The sequence below is a fragment of the Neovison vison genome, chromosome 5 (genome assembly GCF_020171115.1).
Source record: "Neovison vison isolate M4711 chromosome 5, ASM_NN_V1, whole genome shotgun sequence".
Taxonomy (NCBI): Eukaryota; Metazoa; Chordata; class Mammalia; order Carnivora; family Mustelidae; genus Neogale; species Neogale vison.
The window spans coordinates 104556826-104574290 of NC_058095.1; the positions used below are offsets into that span (position 1 = coordinate 104556826).

A 17465-nucleotide genomic window follows, 5' to 3' on the forward strand; every position below is an offset into this window, starting at 1 on the left:
GTACTGGCATCTTCTCATATGTCTGAGATTGTGTGCCTCTGTCTCTGGGGGGGGGGTGGGCAGTGACAGGAACCAACCCCCATGGAGCTTCCTCAAGAGCTTTCATTTGCATACTGTCAGGCTTGAACCTCCTGTTGTAAAAAAAATTATCTGTTGTTCTAATCCGAATGATTTCTTATGTTTCCTCCTAGAAAACTATTCCACCAACCATGTTGGAAACCACAGTGCGGGGAATTCCCCAGCGTCCCCCGAAGCTGGCGTTCCTGCGTCTGTACAGGAAGTGGCTCCCCATGCCGGGGGGCTCCCTAAAAACCACAACTCCGGCTCCTCGTCCAAGCCCCCACAGGCCTCTACCATGGTGGCTCCCCAGAAGTGCTTTCTACAGATCGGAGGCATGACCTGTGCATCCTGTGTGTCCCACATAGAGAAGAGCCTGCAGAAGGAAGCAGGTAGGAGGCCTGCCCCGGCCTGCCCCCGGGGATGCTACGGGGGGCCGTCAGACACTGCGGGCAGTAGAATGGGCGCCGGGCTCTCCTGCCACAGTCCTCACTGCCTCCCTCAGCTCAGCAGCAGCCCTGGTCATCGGGCAGCAGGTTCACAGTACGACAGCAGAGAAGTCTCTCTGATGCTCTTGGGCACTTGGCAGTGTGCTCTTCAGGAAGTGTTTAGCTTGTTTAAGAAACAGTGTATCTCCCAGTGAGCTGGTGATGGTAAGGTCAGTGTGAAGGTTCTGGCACGTTCTGTAGGTAGCTTTCTCAGCTCATTCGGGTGGTCATCTCTGTTTTCCCCTCCAGCCCCATCCATCGGCTCCGCACTGTCGCATGAATACGTAGCCTGCAGTTTGTGGAGCAGTGGCAATTTTGAACGTCCCATCCTTTGTCCCTGTATGTCACAGAGTGTTGTGGAAGTGCCATAGTGTTGTCCTCTAGCCCACATTCCCAGTACTGTCTCTTACACCCGAAAGTCCAACCAAAATTCTGTCCTAGTCTTTTGTTTGGAAAATACCTTAACCATGACTACCTTGCCAGCAGAGTCACTTTCTCTCTTTCCATGTATCTCTCTGCTCAGACTCCTTGGCCCTTACAGTCAGCCCTAAAGTAGGGGGCTGCATTTCCAGCCGCTGACTCCCTGTGCTGTATAGTATGCTGGAGTTCTAGAATGACTGTTTGCACATGGAGGCATGCTTGTCCTCCATGGGCTGGCTGCTCATAAAATACCCTAGATCTCACGGTGCCTCTGTTTCTTTTCCTGACTTGAATCCCTCATTTTTATCAATTATGGCATCCTTTCTAAAGCACAGTTCTTGCTTTTATGTGAATGAGTCGTGTTTTCCCCTCAAACTCACACAGAAGTGTTAGCAAGGTACAGATCTCGCTGGACTTAGGATAGTGTTACATCCCAATAAACCCATCATACATTGAAAATATCATAAGTCAATAATACACCTAACCTAGGGAACATCATCATAGCTTGGCCGGACTGACCTGAAACAGGTCAGGATGTGTATGGGTGGTTCACCCTCACAGTGGCGCAGCTGACAGGGGCCAAGACTCTGAGCCACTGCCCAGCATGGCCAGAGTTCACAGCATAGTGCTCGCCCCAGAAAAGGTCCAAACCCCAAATTTGAAGTACGGTTTCTACTGAATGGGTATCCCTTTTGTACCATCATAAAGTCGAAAACCTGTAAACCAAAGTGTTGTTGGAAATGGTCTGCAGTCTGGAATTTCTCTTCCACTTCTTAAAGGGATTCAAGAGTGGAAAAGAGTAAGGAAACTACTTCTGAAAGAATTTTGTGTGTGTGTGTGAAAAGTGCCTGAAGATAAAAGTCCACCACTGAGGTCCCAGTAGTTGTGAGCTGCAGACTGTATCCCTTGCTGTGGGATGTGTGTGCCCTCGGCGTCTTCCCGAGCCTGAGTCAGTGGCCCCCATCCAGCAGCCCAGGCATCGTCTGGGAGCAGGGCGCAGAACCTCAGGCCCACTCCAGACCGACTGAACCAGAATCTGGAGTTTAACAAGGTCCTCAGGTGGTTTATATGCCCATCAAAGTGTGAGAAGCATTGTTCTAGAACACTGGTTCTCACACTTGGCTGGTGCATTAAAGTCGCCTGGGGAGCTTTTACAAAAAAAGGTGGCTGGCGTCCACCTTGAGGGATTCTGATTTAACTGGTCTGAGTTTAGGGCCAGGCACAGTGATTGTTAAAAGCTCCCCAAGTGACCTCATGTGCAGTCAAGTCTGAGAACTCCTGTTCTAGAGGCTTCTGGGGCAGATGTTTTCCTTTGTTAGGTGATGTTGACTGTGTCATCCCAGAGGCCTTCCCTGGAGTGATACACCTGTGGCCCGATGGTTCCAGGTATTCTGTCAGTGCTGGTTGCCCTCATGGCTGGGAAGGCAGAGGTCAAGTATAACCCAGAAGTCATCCAGCCCCTGGAAATAGCTCAGCTCATCCAGGACATGGGCTTCGAGGCAACAGTAATGGAAGACTACACAGGCTCCGATGGCGACCTCGAACTCATCGTAAGTGTGGCAGCTGAGCGGGAGCTGGGGCGGGATCTGGGGCCGGAGGGCTGCAGGCCTCTGACGGGGGCCCAGAAACTTCTCCCGTTTTGCACATATCCTGCGTGTTGTTGGGGTTTCGTTTGCTTGGTTTTCCTTTGACGCCAACAACAACGACCTGTTCCTTTTGTGAGGAAATGTCAGTCCTGTCACAGTCACGGGGGTGCATCCCACTGGGCACGTTCACAGTGTGAGGAGGAGGAGGGGGTGGGTGGCGGGAGTGTAGGAAGAAGAAGAGTTTCAGTGGCAGCTGTCCAGAGTTGGACTGGAGCGTGCTGAATCTGAACACATTCCAGAAAGCCCGGAGGGAAGCTAGAATGCCAGGGGCGTCTCGAGGCCAGAGGTGACTCAGCATGGTAACCAGTGCCCTGGTGCCATCACAGCCCAATGCAGGCACAGGGCTGTCTAGAAGGTAGTTGGCGACCAGTGTCCCGAAGCACTCAGTCTGAGGTGAATGCCAGGGTGGCAGGGGTGGTGGTGGGCGGGGGGGGGCATTACTGTTTGCTGTCTCTCCACTGTCACCAGCTGTGCGTGACAGCAGACCATGGCAACAGTAGGTGTGTCTAGCATTAACAACACGCTGTATTCATAAGTACTTGTGTATAAAGCTCTTTTGTGTAAATAAAGGGAGACCTAGGACAAGGAATTGAGTAATACTGTTGTACCGAGAAGGAGGGGTCTTACTCCCTTACTGTGTTTAGTCACTGCCGTTAGTGGTAAGTAAATGTTTGAAGAAAGAGTACTAAGGACACTGGTGGCACTTTGAGCTCTTGATAAGGGGCATTCTTTGTCAAGCAAACCCTAGGCTCTGGTTGGGCCTCCTGGTGCGTGCTCGGTGAAGTGCACCGCTCTCGGGCTTACGGTCCTGGCGCCCCTGAGGCCGGAGCGGGGCCCCTGCTGAGACCCCAGCCCCAATGGAGAATGCCTCTGCTTGCACAGACCACTGTGGAAAATCTAGATCATGAATACTATTGGGAAAGGTGAAAATAATTGTTTTTTTAAATACACATTTTAATCTTTCTTTTGCCAGTGAGAGAAAAAGGTAATAAATAAATGAGTAAGACAAATGCATAACTCAGTTTTTACTTACTTTTATGTATATGTATTTGTCTATAGGTCCAAATGACCAAATCAGACAATTTATTCATTGAGTTCATAGGTTTAATTGTGTTGAGAAAAGATAGCTTACATAGAAAAGTTCTATGACATGGTTTTTGAGCCTTAATTTATGCAGGTATGCAATCCGGTTATGAATGGTTCCTAAAATACGTTATGTTTGACTTTTAATCTTCACAAGATATTCTTGCACAGAACCGAACATACAAAGAGTGTGGATGAGATATTAAGCACTACAGAACTTTGAACAAAGCAGAGCTAGAATTGTGGAGAGGTTTTTACCAGAGTCATATTTATTGTCTGGGTTCCAGTTTTATTAAAGCTTTTAATTAAATAATTAAAGTATTTTAAATGTTCCAGATTTTTAAGTGTCAGAATAATATTTGCAAATTGCAACACTCTTGCAACATAACGCTTGTTAAAACCTAAAGGAATTGAATTATAATGGCTATGGTATTATATAATGTATTCTTTTTATAAAATTTAAATTCAGTTAATGTATAGTGTATAATTAGTTTCAGAGGTAGAATCCAGTGATTCATCAGTCTTATATAATACCCAGTGCTCATTCCATCACATGCCCTCATTAATGTCTGTCACTCAGTTACTCCGTCCCCCCACCCACCCCCCCTCCAGCAACTTTCAGTTTGTTTCCTACGGTTAAGAGTCTCTTAGGGTTTGTCTCCCTCTCTGATTTCATCTTGTTTTATTTTCTCCCTAGTCCCCTGCGGTCCTCTTTTATTTTCTTAAATTCCGTATGAGTGAGATCATATAATTGTCTTTCTCTAATTGACTTATTTCACTTAGCATGATACCCTCTAGTTCCATCCATGTCATTTCAGATGGCAAGATTTCTTTTTCTGATGGCTGAATAATATTCCATTGTTTATACAAACACATCTTCTTTATCCAATCACCTGTCGGTGGACATCTGGGCTCTTTCCATAGTTTGGCTGTTGTGGACATTGCTGCTATAAACATTCTGGTGCAGGTGCCCCTTCAGATCACTACATTTGTATCCTTTGGGTAAACACCTCGTAGTGCAATTGCTGGGCTATAGGGTAGCTCTGTTTTCAGGAACTTTTATACTGTTTTCCAAGTGGCTGCATCAGCTTGCATTCCCACCAACAGTGTAGGAGGGAGGATTCCTCTTTCTCTGCATCCTTACCAATACCTGTCATTTCCTGACTTGTTAATTTTAGCCGTTCTCACTGGTGTGAGGTGGTATTCTCATTGCACTTTTGATTTGTATTTCCCTGGTGCTGAGTGATGTTTAGCATTTTTTCATGTGTCTCTTGGCCATCTGGATGTCTTTAGAGTGATGTCTGTTCAGGTCTTCTGCGCATTTCTTGATTGGACTGTTTGGTCTTTGGGTGTTGATTTGATAAGTTCTTTTAGATTTTGGATACTAGCCCTTTATCTGATACGTCATTTCCAAATATCTTCTCCCATTCTGTTGGTTGGTTGTCTTTTGGTTTTGTCAACTGTTTCCTTTGCTGTGAAAAAACTTATCTTGATAAAAATAGTTATTTCGCCCTTGCTTCCCTTGCCTTTGGCAATGTTTCTAGGAAGAAGTTGCTGAGGCTGAGGTCGAAGAGGTTGCTGCCTGTATTCTCTAGGATTTTGATGGATTCCTGTCTCACATTTAGATCTTTCATCCATTTTGAGTCAATTTTTGTATGTGGTGTAAGGAAGTGGTCCAGTTTCATTCTTCTGCATGTGGCTGTCCAATTTTCTGAACACCATTGGTCAAAGAGACTATCTTTTTTCCATTGGACATTCTTTCTTGCTTTGTTGAAGATTAGTTGACCATAGAGTTGAGGGTCCATTTTTGGGTTCTTTATTCTGTTCCATTGATCTCTGTGTCTGTTTTTGTGCCAGTACCATACTGTCTTGATGGTCATAGCTTTGTAATAGAGCTTGAAGCCTGGAATTGTGATTTTCTTTTTCAACATTCTTTTGTCTATTCGGGGTCTTTTCTTGTTCCATACAAATTTTAGGATTATTTGTCCTAGCTCTATAAAAGAAAGTTGATGGTATTTCGGTAGGGATTGCTTTTAATGTGTAGATTGGTCTAGGTGGCATAGACGTGTTCACAATATTTGTTGTTCCAGTCCATGAACATGGAATGTTTTTCCATTTCTTTGTGTCTTCCTCAATTTCTTTCATAAGCGTTCTGTAGTTTTCAATGTACAGATCCTTTGCCCTTTTGGTTAGGTTTAGTCCTAGGTTTCTTTTGGTTTTGGGTGTAATTGTGTTGTAATTTTGGTATAATTGATCGATTCCTTCATTTCTCTTTCTTCTCTATCATTGTTAATGTATAAAAATGCAACTGATTTCTATGCATTAACTTTATATCCTGCCACTTTGCTGAATTCCTGTATGAGTTCCAGCAATTTTGGGGTGGTGTCTTTTGAGTTTCCCACATAAAGTATCATATCATCTGCAAAGAGGAGTTTGACTTCTTTGCCAATTTGGATGCCTTTTATTTCTTTTTGTTGCCTGATTGCTGAGGCTAGGACTTCTAATACTATGTTGAATAATAGTGGTTAAAGTGGGCATCCCTGCTGTGTTCCTCACCTTAGGGGGAAAGCTCTCAGTTCAATGAAAACATTTTTTGAGCAATGTTCAAATTGGTCTCAGCAGTTGTTAACATCATCACATGTTCAGACACTGTGTGTAGACATTTTATGTCTGTATTTAATGAGAATTCTGGGAAATGATGACCACTAACACTCAAAAGAGTGACTTGTCTGGCTTGCTAACACCTGTTACAGGGACAGTATGTCTCACGTCAGGCTCTCTTTCTCTCATCCATAAGCACAGTGTGGCAGAAGTGCCATTATAGAGAGGACCGGGTGGCTTAAGAAAGCTCATCCCTGGTGGTCTGTCTCCATCTGCTTCGTGACTAACTACGTCTCTTGTCCCTGGGTTGGGGATGAATTGCTGTTCACCTGCCCTCAGCCCCTGGGGGAACGTGCAGATCTTGCCCATGGAGTCTGGAGGTGGGAGTCCAGAGCCCTTGGAATGATGCAATGGAAAGAGGAAGGACTCATGGCTGCCTGCTGACCCCATTCCCTGTGGGCTTCTGGTGAGATCCTCTCAATCCCAAGTGAGCGGTATTTTTGTCATCCTGTGTGGCAGATCACGGGGATGACCTGTGCGTCCTGTGTTCACAACATTGAGTCCAGACTCACAAGGACAAATGGCATCACCTACGCCTCTGTGGCCCTTGCCACCAGCAAAGCCCACGTGAAATTTGATCCTGAAATTATCGGTCCACGGGATATTGTCCGAATTATCGAGGTGAGTCGTTCATTAGAACACGTTACACAGACTCCTGTGATGTTGTGTGTCACCTGTACTTCCATCTAAAAAATGTGCCCATCTTTTTAAAACCAGTGATTGATAAAGGAAAAGGTCCCCTAGCCTATCCTTCAAGTTTTCCCAGGGAAGTAAAGGTGAATCATTTTAAAATAAACTGAAATTAAGTAAATGTCAGATAATCTGAGGGTGAAAAATCAGTGAATGGGAAAGAAAAGGAAATTCTTGTTTTAATTGCAGGTATTCCTTGAGAAACATCAATATCAGCAAGATATGTGGCACATTTCATTACCTGATTGTAATTGTAAATATTATTTATATCTGTGCCAAGTATCTATAGACCAAAGGATGGTTGGTAAGGAGAGGACTTACTGCATTTTACCACTATGCTGGGCCTGCTTGACCATGGGAGAGTTCAGTCGTTTCTGGATTGGAAAATCAATTAGAAGAGTTTTCACACACTTCCTCCCTCTGTTCCCTCCCTCGCTTTGTCCACGGACACTCCTCATTTCACTTATAAGGTCTGTTTCTAGCAACCGCAAGAGGATAAGCATTAGTGGTGATCTGATGGGTTAAGACAGTCCAAACCCGAACAAGATGAATTCATCACACCTGAGGGTCAGGATAAACACAGTTCAGCAGGAAGTACTAACACAGTGAAACCTCTTGTATCAACCCTGACGTTGTCTTTTCTCTTGATGTTGTGTGTGCTTAGGAGAGATGTTGTCTGTTATATGGCTCAGCAGGGTTCCTTGACGTGCGTTAATAGTAGGCTGCTGCTGCTAGAACCCGGTCTTCCAGGCATACAGCAGAGCTTCTCTAGCAGATGGGGAGAGACCCCCCAGAGGGGTTAAGTGACTCCATTTGCTGGTATCCAGCTTAAGGCTGCAGGAAAACCCAGATCTCACAGTTCTAAGCTCAGCGGCCTTTCGGTTTTTGCCCTAGGGCAGGTCTTACAGATCAGTATTGGGGGGGGGGGCATTGATGAAGCCCAGAAAGCAGACTGATGTGCTGTCAGGAGGGTCCCAGGGGGTGCATAGAACCCATCTCCATCACCTTCTTATTCCTCATGCCCTTCTGGCCTCCACGCTGCTGGCTGAGCTCAATACAGCAGCATCTCTGTCCTCATCTGGGGACTATTGTTCATGTCTGGCCCCCGTTCCTGCGACTCTGCTGCCACTTTCCCTAATGTAACTAGGCTGGTGTTCGTTTTAAGAGGATTTGTCTTTAGACGGTCTTAGATACTCTTTCTCCAGTCGTGACTTTTAATTTTCATTTTAATCATCAGAGTTCCGGGGCCCCTCTTGTGTTGTGCTGACCAGCAGGACATTTCCTGGCAGCCTTTCCTGTGTTATTTCATAAAGGGGTCAGATAGGATAAGGTGAAGAGGGTCAGGGAGCGAGGTGGGGAAAGAAATACTGGAGTCATTCCCTAAAAAGAGCCAGCAGATTGCCAGGCAGTACCTGTCTGGCTTCAGGGGAAGTGGGGCCTGCAGAGGCTGAAGGAGCCTGGGTCTGCTCTCTGGGGAGAGGCCCGGGTGGGAGAGGCCTGGGTGGGGAGCCCTGAAACCTGTTCCCTGAGCCCCAGGCCTTGCTCTTCCAGTAGTTTAATGGCTCTGATCTTCAGTTTCCTCAGGCAGGGAATGCCAGCGCTTGACTTGACCACTCCCTAGGTGGGGTTCCTCACAGAAAATTTCTGTGTGTGTAAATTCATCATGAATCAGCCTCCGGGCATGTTGAAGTTTCTCCCAGAACCTGCTGGCTTTGCCCACAGAAGGACCAAGAGTCCCTGTCTGAGGCCATTCCCTTAGGGATGATACAGTCTGTGAACAGAGATGGCGCTGGGCCTGTGACAGGACTTGTAGTGTGATTTGGGTACAGAAGGCATGAGCAGAAAAACCCGTAGTCTTTTGAGGCAATTTTTTGATTAACTTTCTAATTTCCAAAGATGTAAAATGCTTTCTACCAATGCATGTTTAACCAAGTGCTTTCCTCCTTGTTTCTCACTTCTCCTTTTTTAACAATAAGGAAATCGGCTTTCATGCTTCCCCGGCCCAGAGAAACTCCGGCGCGCATCACTTGGACCACAAGGTGGAAATAAAGCAGTAGGTAGAACAGAAAAGACACACTGGTGCTCTTGACCAAGTGTCCCCCGTCACTGGGCCTGCCTCATTCTGTGCTCATCAGTGTCCCTGCTGTCCTTGCTTCCCACAGCACTCTGTGATGTTAACCCTCTAAGACAGTGCTGTCCGGCAGAACTTTCTGCGATGACAGAAATGTTCTATACCCACACTGCCTGGGGTGGTGGCCACAGGCTACAGAGTACTTAGTATGACTAAGGAACTGAATTTTTTTAAAAAATTTCATTGAATCTTAACTGATTTTAATTTAAATCACCACTTACGGCTGGTGGCTAACTTAAGTTGGGAGGAAGAGAGTGGATTTTTTTCTTTCACAGTAGAGTATTTTGAGACTTTATTTGAATAGGTTCTAGAAGTAGGGTCTGAGGGCAGGAACTACGGTCATGGGAAAGAGCATGGCCTGAGAACAGGCGGCCTGAGTTCATTCGTTGTTGCGGACCTTCACTTATTTGGTCCACAAGCACAAGGATGCTGTTGTAGGCAGGGCACTATGCCAGGTGCTAGGGATGAATAGGGTACCGTCCCAGCCTCGGAGGGGCTCTAGCTGGGCTGGGAAAGAGTAGATGAGCAGTGGATCGAGTGGGTTCAGGGGGCGCTGGGAAGCCAGCCAGCAGGGGATGCATGATCTGAGAGTGAGTGGAAGTTTGCCAGGCTGTGGGGGTGGGGGTTGACTTGAGGGTCTTCTGGGGCATGGAGACAGGGGTCTTCAGGGACTCCTGTGACTGCTGTGGTCAGCATGCCTGGAGCAGGGAAGGACTGACAGGAGAGGCACCTGGAAGGCGAGCGAGGGGCTAATCCTCGGGGCCCTGGGGGACAGGCTGAGAGTCCAAGACTGCGGTCTTGGGGGCCTGTGGTTTGCAGACTGGAGTGGAGGTGTGCTAGGGCTTCCACAACACGTGGTGGGAATGTCACAAATGCTGACATGAGACCACAGCTATCCCCTGCGACCCCCATGTCAGACTTCGGTGTTCACCAAGATGGCTTTGCAGTTCTCACTGACTAGATTACATAATAGTTTAAAAATCAAATGTAGAAGTAAGTTCGAACTAATAAAATTTTGTTTTTATCTTTTTTTTTCTTGGGAGGCTGTATGAAATTTTATTTTGAAAGAAGAGCAGCAAGCAGCCATGTGGGCTGGGGTGTTCCCCTTCTTTAGGGCTGGGTTCTCAGTTCTGGGCCTCAGTCCCCACCCCCCCCAACAACGGATTAGAGGCGACGGGTCAGCGTCAGGCGGGCAGGGTGTCTGTGTATCTCTGGAACATCCCCGAGAAGTTTAAACCCATAGGTGTTTTCTCAGGTGGCTGGGTGTCAGGGAGGGAGCCTTCCCCTTGCTCCACACCCGTGGTGGTCTGTCTCAGACATGTGACAAAAGCAAGTCTGAAACTGAGGCCCCAGGAGAAGGCCAGCCCACAATCCAAGTGACAGATGCTACCTAATAGGCTGGTGTCACTGCTTTGCTTTGCAGGTGGAGGAAGTCTTTCCTGTGCAGCCTGGTGTTTGGCATCCCCGTCATGGGTCTCATGATCTACATGCTGGTGCCCAGCCATGAGCCCCACGAGGCCATGGTCCTGGACCGCAACATCATTCCGGGACTGTCCATCCTCAATCTCATCTTCTTTATCTTGTGTACCTTTGTCCAGGTGCGTATTGGGGGGGCCAACCTCTGCCCTCCCGCGCCAGACACAGCCCTTCAGCGTGGCTCTACCACAGCTGCCCTGTGGGGGCTTTTTTTCTGTCTTAAAATTCTTGAGAGGCAGGGGGCGGGTGAGCATAAAAGGACTTGGTCTCACCATCACTTTCACGGTTGTAGGTGATCAGACTCTCCCTGTATAACAAGCCCTGAGCCGGGCCCCCTGGAACTTCCACTCCAGGGCTGGTAGGAGGGAGCTAGCTGTGTTGCTGGTGGGAAGTGTGCCCTCCGCCTGCTTTAGAATAGAAAATAAAACTCCTGCCTCAACGATGGAATGTTTAGTTTAAGACTATCTGAGGGCAATTATTACAGCCTGAACTTGCTTTTTCCTGTATTTTCTTTTTAATTACAATTGTGATGTATATTTGTTGTAGGCAGTTCAAACCATGCTGAACTAGAAGAAGCAAAGGGGAAGATATTCCTTCCTTGGAATCACACCCAGCCTCCAGCCCAGTCCTAGTCCCCGGGGTTGTTACTAGTTGGACGTGCATGTTCACGGATCCTCATACATGTTTGCTTATATATGTAGGTGTGTGTGCATGTTCACACTATACAGACACATGGGCTTTTTATTTTTAAATTGGAATAGGATCATACGAGATAAATTGATTTATAACCAGCTTTTTCACTTAACCGTGTATTACGGGCATCTTTCATGCCAGTGGTTTGTAGATCTAGCACATTCTTTCTCAGGACTACAGAGTCCTGTCCACAGTATAAACGAACCATGACTTATGTCCCCATGGCCCCCTCATCCTGTTGATGGACGTCTGTTCAGGTTGACCCTGAATGGGTCAAGACCTTGGCCCTCCATTCCTGTGAGTGGCTATGAATCAGGAAATGCATTGCCTCCATGTCCCTTGCTGAGGAAGAAGTCATGTCTGAGCGTTTGCAGGCCGAGGGGCCTCTGGGCATCTGGTCACTCCTCAGACTCCAGGCTTCCTTGAGCAGCTGTTGCTTCTTCTGCTTTCAGCTCCTCGGCGGGTGGTACTTCTACGTCCAGGCCTACAGGTCTCTGAAGCATGGGACGGCCAACATGGACGTGCTCATCGTGCTGGCCACCACCATCGCCTACACCTACTCGTTTGTCATCCTAGTGGTGGCCGTAGCCGAGAAGGCGGAGAGGAGCCCTGTGACCTTCTTCGACACCCCCCCCATGCTCTTTGTGTTCATTGCCCTGGGGCGGTGGCTGGAACACGTGGCAAAGGTAACTGTAGCTTCAGGTGAAAAAAGAACTGTTTCTTCAGTAACATAAATCTTAATTCATCCGAGCACCTTGTTTAGAATTACTAATTACACACAGTCTAGAGAAAGACTTCAGGAAATGTGAAACCTACTATAATTAGGTGTTCTGATCACTAATCTCCCAACTGGTTGCTACTTCCGAAATCCCAGCTAATCTGGTTAATTATTGAAACCTTTGCTCAGGCACGTTGTGTAACAGAAAGAACCCTGGATGGCAGGCCAGCGCTCACACCACCTCTTTGTATGGAACCGACGGTGTGGCTTGTTAGTCCACGAATCCACGCATCCATCTGAGGGTCACGCCATTTTTAACACCCTGCATGATACCCACATTTTAACCTATTCTGTAAAAGAGTGGGACTGTAGCTCTGAAAGAAATTAGATTAAACCTTAGGAAAAAAAAAAAAAAAACAGTTACTGGGCAGACTGCTTTTGTATTTTCGGCTGAAATGTAATTCATAGAACTTTGTGACGTTGTGCATTTGGTGTGGTGGTGACGTGGCTACGTGTCGATGGCAGTGACATCTGTCCGGGAGCATTGCGCGCCCTGACGTGCACTACGGCTGTGTTCAGGATCATCCTCTTTCTGCAGGGGCTTTTTGTAACACCTGCCTAGCGAGTGTTGGTCTGGCTTCACACGAGTTGCTTATGGTAGATCCCGTTTTCCATTCTGATTATTTCCTAGAGCAAAACCTCAGAAGCCCTTGCCAGACTCATGTCTCTCCAAGCCACAGAAGCCACCGTTGTCACCCTTGGTGAGGACAACTTGATTGTCAGGTGGGTTCTCTTCAGAGTTTTTAACCAATTTATATTAATCTCAAAACACCCTTCATGTTCGCAACATTCCACTAGACCTTGTGGGGGCAAGTAAAGACTTGTATGGTCAGATCTGTCCTTTCGATCCAGGTAATTAGCAGGGCATTTGCAGACTACAACATAGGCAACAACTCAGGTGGCGTGTGTGAGTAGGTTACATGACAAACGGGGGGCCTCGGTCACAAGTGTTCCTGGATAGAGAAGGGGAAGGCTAGAGGTGGTCAGGGAGAGCTTCCAAGAGCATGGACCACATGCTAGACCTTCCTTGCAAGATCTGGAGGATTTACACAAGCTGGGAGGTAGGGTTTCAGCTTGCCAAAAATACAAGTGGGAGAAGTACTTCTCTTCTTCATAAAGTTGGCAGATATTAAAAATAATAATAATTATTATCATTACTGCTGGAACTTACATAGCATTTGCTGTCTGACAGACACTATTTTAACCTATTTGTATTAAATCTAATTTAAAGAAAAAACTGTAGGAGGAAAGGACTGTTCCTAGCCGTGTTTTGCAGATGAGGAGACTGATGATCAGAAAAGCTAAGCAACCTACCCAGCGTCCCAGGGGTGCTAAGTGCTGGGATGGGCCATAAGCCAGGCTCTGGACTCCAGAGTCCATGCTCCTAACTGGTCCACATACTGACTCTTAAGGTGTGTAAATAATATGGACATTTGCACAATTTAAGGCTTCTGTACTTCCCTGGTCAGCCTCATTTTCATATTCTAGGGAATGCTTATTTCAGACCTTCTTCACATTCCTGAACTCTCTCTCCAGCCCCACCACTTTCCCCTTTGACCCGTGACCTCGCTCTGACTACTGAAACTGGAAGCTCTGAGGTGGGAAATCCATCAGTTCCGTGTCCCTCAGCCTGCAATGCTAACCCTCCCCACTGCACGCTCCCTTCCTCCCACCCCGGAGGAAGAGGTCTCTGCTCTGGTTCTCTGTTTAGGAACCTCCCTCTGTCAGTTTCTCCTTGACCTTCAAGGTGGCCGTCTTTGCTGATTCCAGCCATCCAGTATGATGTACAGTCTAGACTCCTGTTGTCAAAGCCATCCTGTGCCCCGCCCCCACCATACTTGCCCATTCTTCACGCTGTTGCCAGTGTGGGCTCATGAGTGTGTCCCCCAGAGATGGCCCTCAGAGGCTGAGAGCCCCCCACCCTGCTTTCCAGGGGGGCACTCGGTGAGCCTGTGCGTGAATGAGGCACTGGCCGACCACAGCATGGAGGCACTGTTTTTTGTCTGGGTGCTAGCTTTTAAATTCTGGGCGGAATTATGAGATTTGAGAACCTACCATGTATTAGTCCCACTGGCCGGTACTTCATGTAAACTACCTAATTTCACTGGTTAACTACCCTGTGAGGTAGGTGCTCCCGCCATCACCGTGTCTTTAAGAAGAACCTGAAGCCCAGTGGGGTGGAGTGACTTGCCCAGAGCCTGGGGCAGGTGAGTGGCGGAGCTGGGACAGGCTCCTTCTCGGCCACCTGCTCCCTGTCTTCCAGGCAGGAGGCCCTGTGCGACCGAGCAGCTGGCATGTGCGGGCCCCCACATGCACTCCACTGTTTGGGGGGCCCGGCAGCATTTGCGTATCTTTTTTTTTTTTTTTTTTTAAGATTTTATTTATTTGACAGAGAGAGAAATCACAAGTAGGCAGAGAGGCAGGCAGAGAGAGAGAGAGAGGAGGAAGCAGGCTCCCCGCAGAGCAGAGATCCCGATGTGGGGCTTGATCCCAGGACCCTGGGATCATGACCTGAGCCGAAGGCAGAGGCTTTAACCCACTGAGCCACCCAGGCACCCCAGCATTTGCGTATCTTGACTGGTTTTTTTCCCCTTATAAATTAACGACATGAAAGTTTCTGAGACATGGAAGTGTTCAGATGGGGGAGCAAAGCCGTGACAGCTGCCTTTCCTCACTGCCTTTCGTTTTGAGCACTGACCACACTCACACAGACTGCTCTGTTGATTGGGCTACGAGGACACGCGCATCCTTGCCAGAAGGCAAAAGCTGTGTGAAATGCCCAAGGACGGCGGGGTTACCCCAGCCACAGCTCAGTTCTTTATCAAAGACTGCGGTTCGCTTTTGTTGCTGTGGACGCTCATGGGCCAGACTCCTACCTTCATCATGTGGTGGCTCCATTTTCTAAGTTAGGGGCCAGAAGACCAGGGTTCCTTCTGGCCTTGCCGTACACGGGCTGTGTGCAGGAGCAGGTCAGTTATGGCCTGTGAGGCACGGTTCCTGTCTGTCAGACCAGGGTGGTGGTTCCTATACCACCTTCCTGACGGTGTGCTCCAGGCTGCTGGGAGCTGACGGGCCAGTGGTCACACTCTGCTGTCCCAGGGCCAGGGCCACACACTGTTCTGCTGAGGAGCTTGACTTTCTGTAAGAGGAGTTGTGCTGGTGCCAGGGCCCCCTAGTCAGCCCCCGCCTTCTGTGGGCCCTTGCCACACTGGGCCTCTGCAGTGGCACTGGAAGGCCACCAGAGTTTCTTACCTCAGCTATTTCCTTTCAGCAAGACTTGGGCCTGTTTCTCTGCCGGGGACCCCTGTCTGTCCCAAATCTTGGGTGATGGGAGGGTCTGTGATCAGTCTGGCATGTGGTCACCTCTGGTAACCCCTGCCCCTTCCTGTTGTCACCGCTCTGCCTCCTACAGCACTGCCACAGGGTCTTCCTTGGCCTCCTGTGGCGATAAATATCTTCCCGCATTCAAACCACTGATCTCTTGGAAGCACAGATCTGCTGTATTCCTCTGTAGCTGGAGCTCCTTCTGCAGCTTCCTGCCGTCCTTAGGATGAAGTCTGTGTGCTTAGTGCACATGTGAGACTGAGCGCCTACCCCAGCCCGCCTCTTGGCCTCAGCCTCTTGTGCCACCACACCTCCATCTTGTCCAGGCCACACCCCCCTGACAGCTCCCAGGAGGAGGCTCTCGGGTCTCGCCTCACACTTTCTTCTTCCCCTCTGCCTGGCTGCTTGTCCTTCAGGGCTCAACTTGGGGAGTGGGAGTGGTGGTGGGGAACGTCGTCCGGAAACCTTTCCTGTCCCCAGACCTGCTTGGCTGTTGCTTCGCTCGCCCTGGGACACCCACGTGGCAGGTGCTCAGATTACTAGCTGAATGAATGAAAGGACTATGAAATGTTAAATCACCCCATGTTTGTGGGGGTGACATTCAAGAGCCTACACGACCTGGTCCCCAGGCTGCTGCATTGAAGTCTCCTGTGGTAGTGGGGAAAGCAGAGTTATACAGTTTGTCTAGGTACTGGCTGCTCTGTTCTGAGTTTTTGGTTTTTTACCTTGTGTTAGATGAGGAGGGAGAGGAGCGAGGAGACGGGTGTGGTAGACAGACTCCTGGCAGAAGCTCTTGAAGCAGAAGAAATGCCAGGGAAATCACTGTCTCTCAATTAAGTGTATTCCTGCACCTTGGTGTTTTGGGGAGATACAAGCTTTTGAAGAAGAAATGCTGGGAATTCCCTGGAAGGAGCCACCTTGACCCCCATCAGTGCTTTTCACCTTAAATTAAGCTGTTTGGACTTAGAATGATATGGTTAATTCATATCGAGGGGAAATTCAACCTTTGATTAAGCAGACATTGGCATTACTAAAGGTTTCTTTGAAAGGCACCCAGTTGGACATGGGTGCCAATTTCTTGAAGCAGTCCCACAGAAGCAAACCTTCTAAAGCTTAGTCGTTAGGTTGTGCAGGGGGAGAAGGCTCTGCTCGTAGCTCCCGATGCCCTTCCCAAGTGAGCAGGTGCTTTTTCTCCCAACAGGCCTGTCTTGCCGAGTGAGGACCTGGTGTGATGGGAAACTTCTCCACGTCACGTAGGCAGGCCTCAGAGGGCAGGGCCTGGGCATCCCCATCACTGGGAGACTTTAAGCACCAAAGAACATTCTCAGATTATGGAGATGACTCCTCTCCTCCTTGTTTGCCACCCTGCCCAGGCCCCAGACAGATTCCCTCATACCTACTCCCCACACTCAAGACCTCAGGGTGCCCCTTCTTTTCCTAACCCATTTATTGTATTGTGACCATTCCTGGGCTTACATACATGAGTCTGTTTGTGGCTTCTGGGCTGTCAGCATCTTGAGAGAAAGGCTTCATCTCGTCCTGTGCATATCCCAGTCCAGCACAGGGCCTGCTACACAGAGACCCGTCACTAGGGAAAACGTCCATTAAGTAAAGTTCCCTGGGTGCTCACCATAGGCCAGGCACTGTACTACGTACTGAACACACATCATCTCAGTTAATCCTGGAACAAAATCCCTATTGAAGAAAGGAGGACACTGTGGCTTTGTACAAAGATTTGACCCCAATGGCACCAATGCCCTGTGACTCACCAGTGCCCTAGCAAGGACTCTGAGCTCCCGAGGTTAGGGCCATGTCTGCTTTGCTCCCCACCGTGTCCCTGGCACCTGGCACACACACGGGCTCCCGTGGTGCTGAGCCTGTATTTCTGTGCACTGTCCCGAGCTGCGTGCGCTCACAGCCTTGCAGGGCAGGGGCTGCACAGGGTGCCAAGATGGACCTCTGGAGACAGACACACTCTTGAATCCTCGTTTTGCAAGGATGCTCCTTCACAGTTTTTT

General features: G+C 48.4%; 1 protein-coding gene across 3 annotated transcripts in view; it reads left to right on the forward strand.

Moving 5' to 3' along the window:
* The window catches only part of ATP7B (ATPase copper transporting beta), a 72214-nt gene that overhangs the window by 38886 nt on the left and 15863 nt on the right, over positions 1–17465 (forward strand). For all 3 annotated transcript variants that reach the window (XM_044249657.1, XM_044249659.1, XM_044249658.1), the window contains exons 4-10: positions 192–449; positions 2352–2515; positions 6815–6976; positions 9022–9098; positions 10600–10774; positions 11798–12031; positions 12755–12846. In XM_044249657.1, the coding sequence (XP_044105592.1) occupies positions 192–449; positions 2352–2515; positions 6815–6976; positions 9022–9098; positions 10600–10774; positions 11798–12031; positions 12755–12846 (1162 nt within the window). The remainder of the gene's footprint in view (positions 1–191; positions 450–2351; positions 2516–6814; positions 6977–9021; positions 9099–10599; positions 10775–11797; positions 12032–12754; positions 12847–17465) is intronic.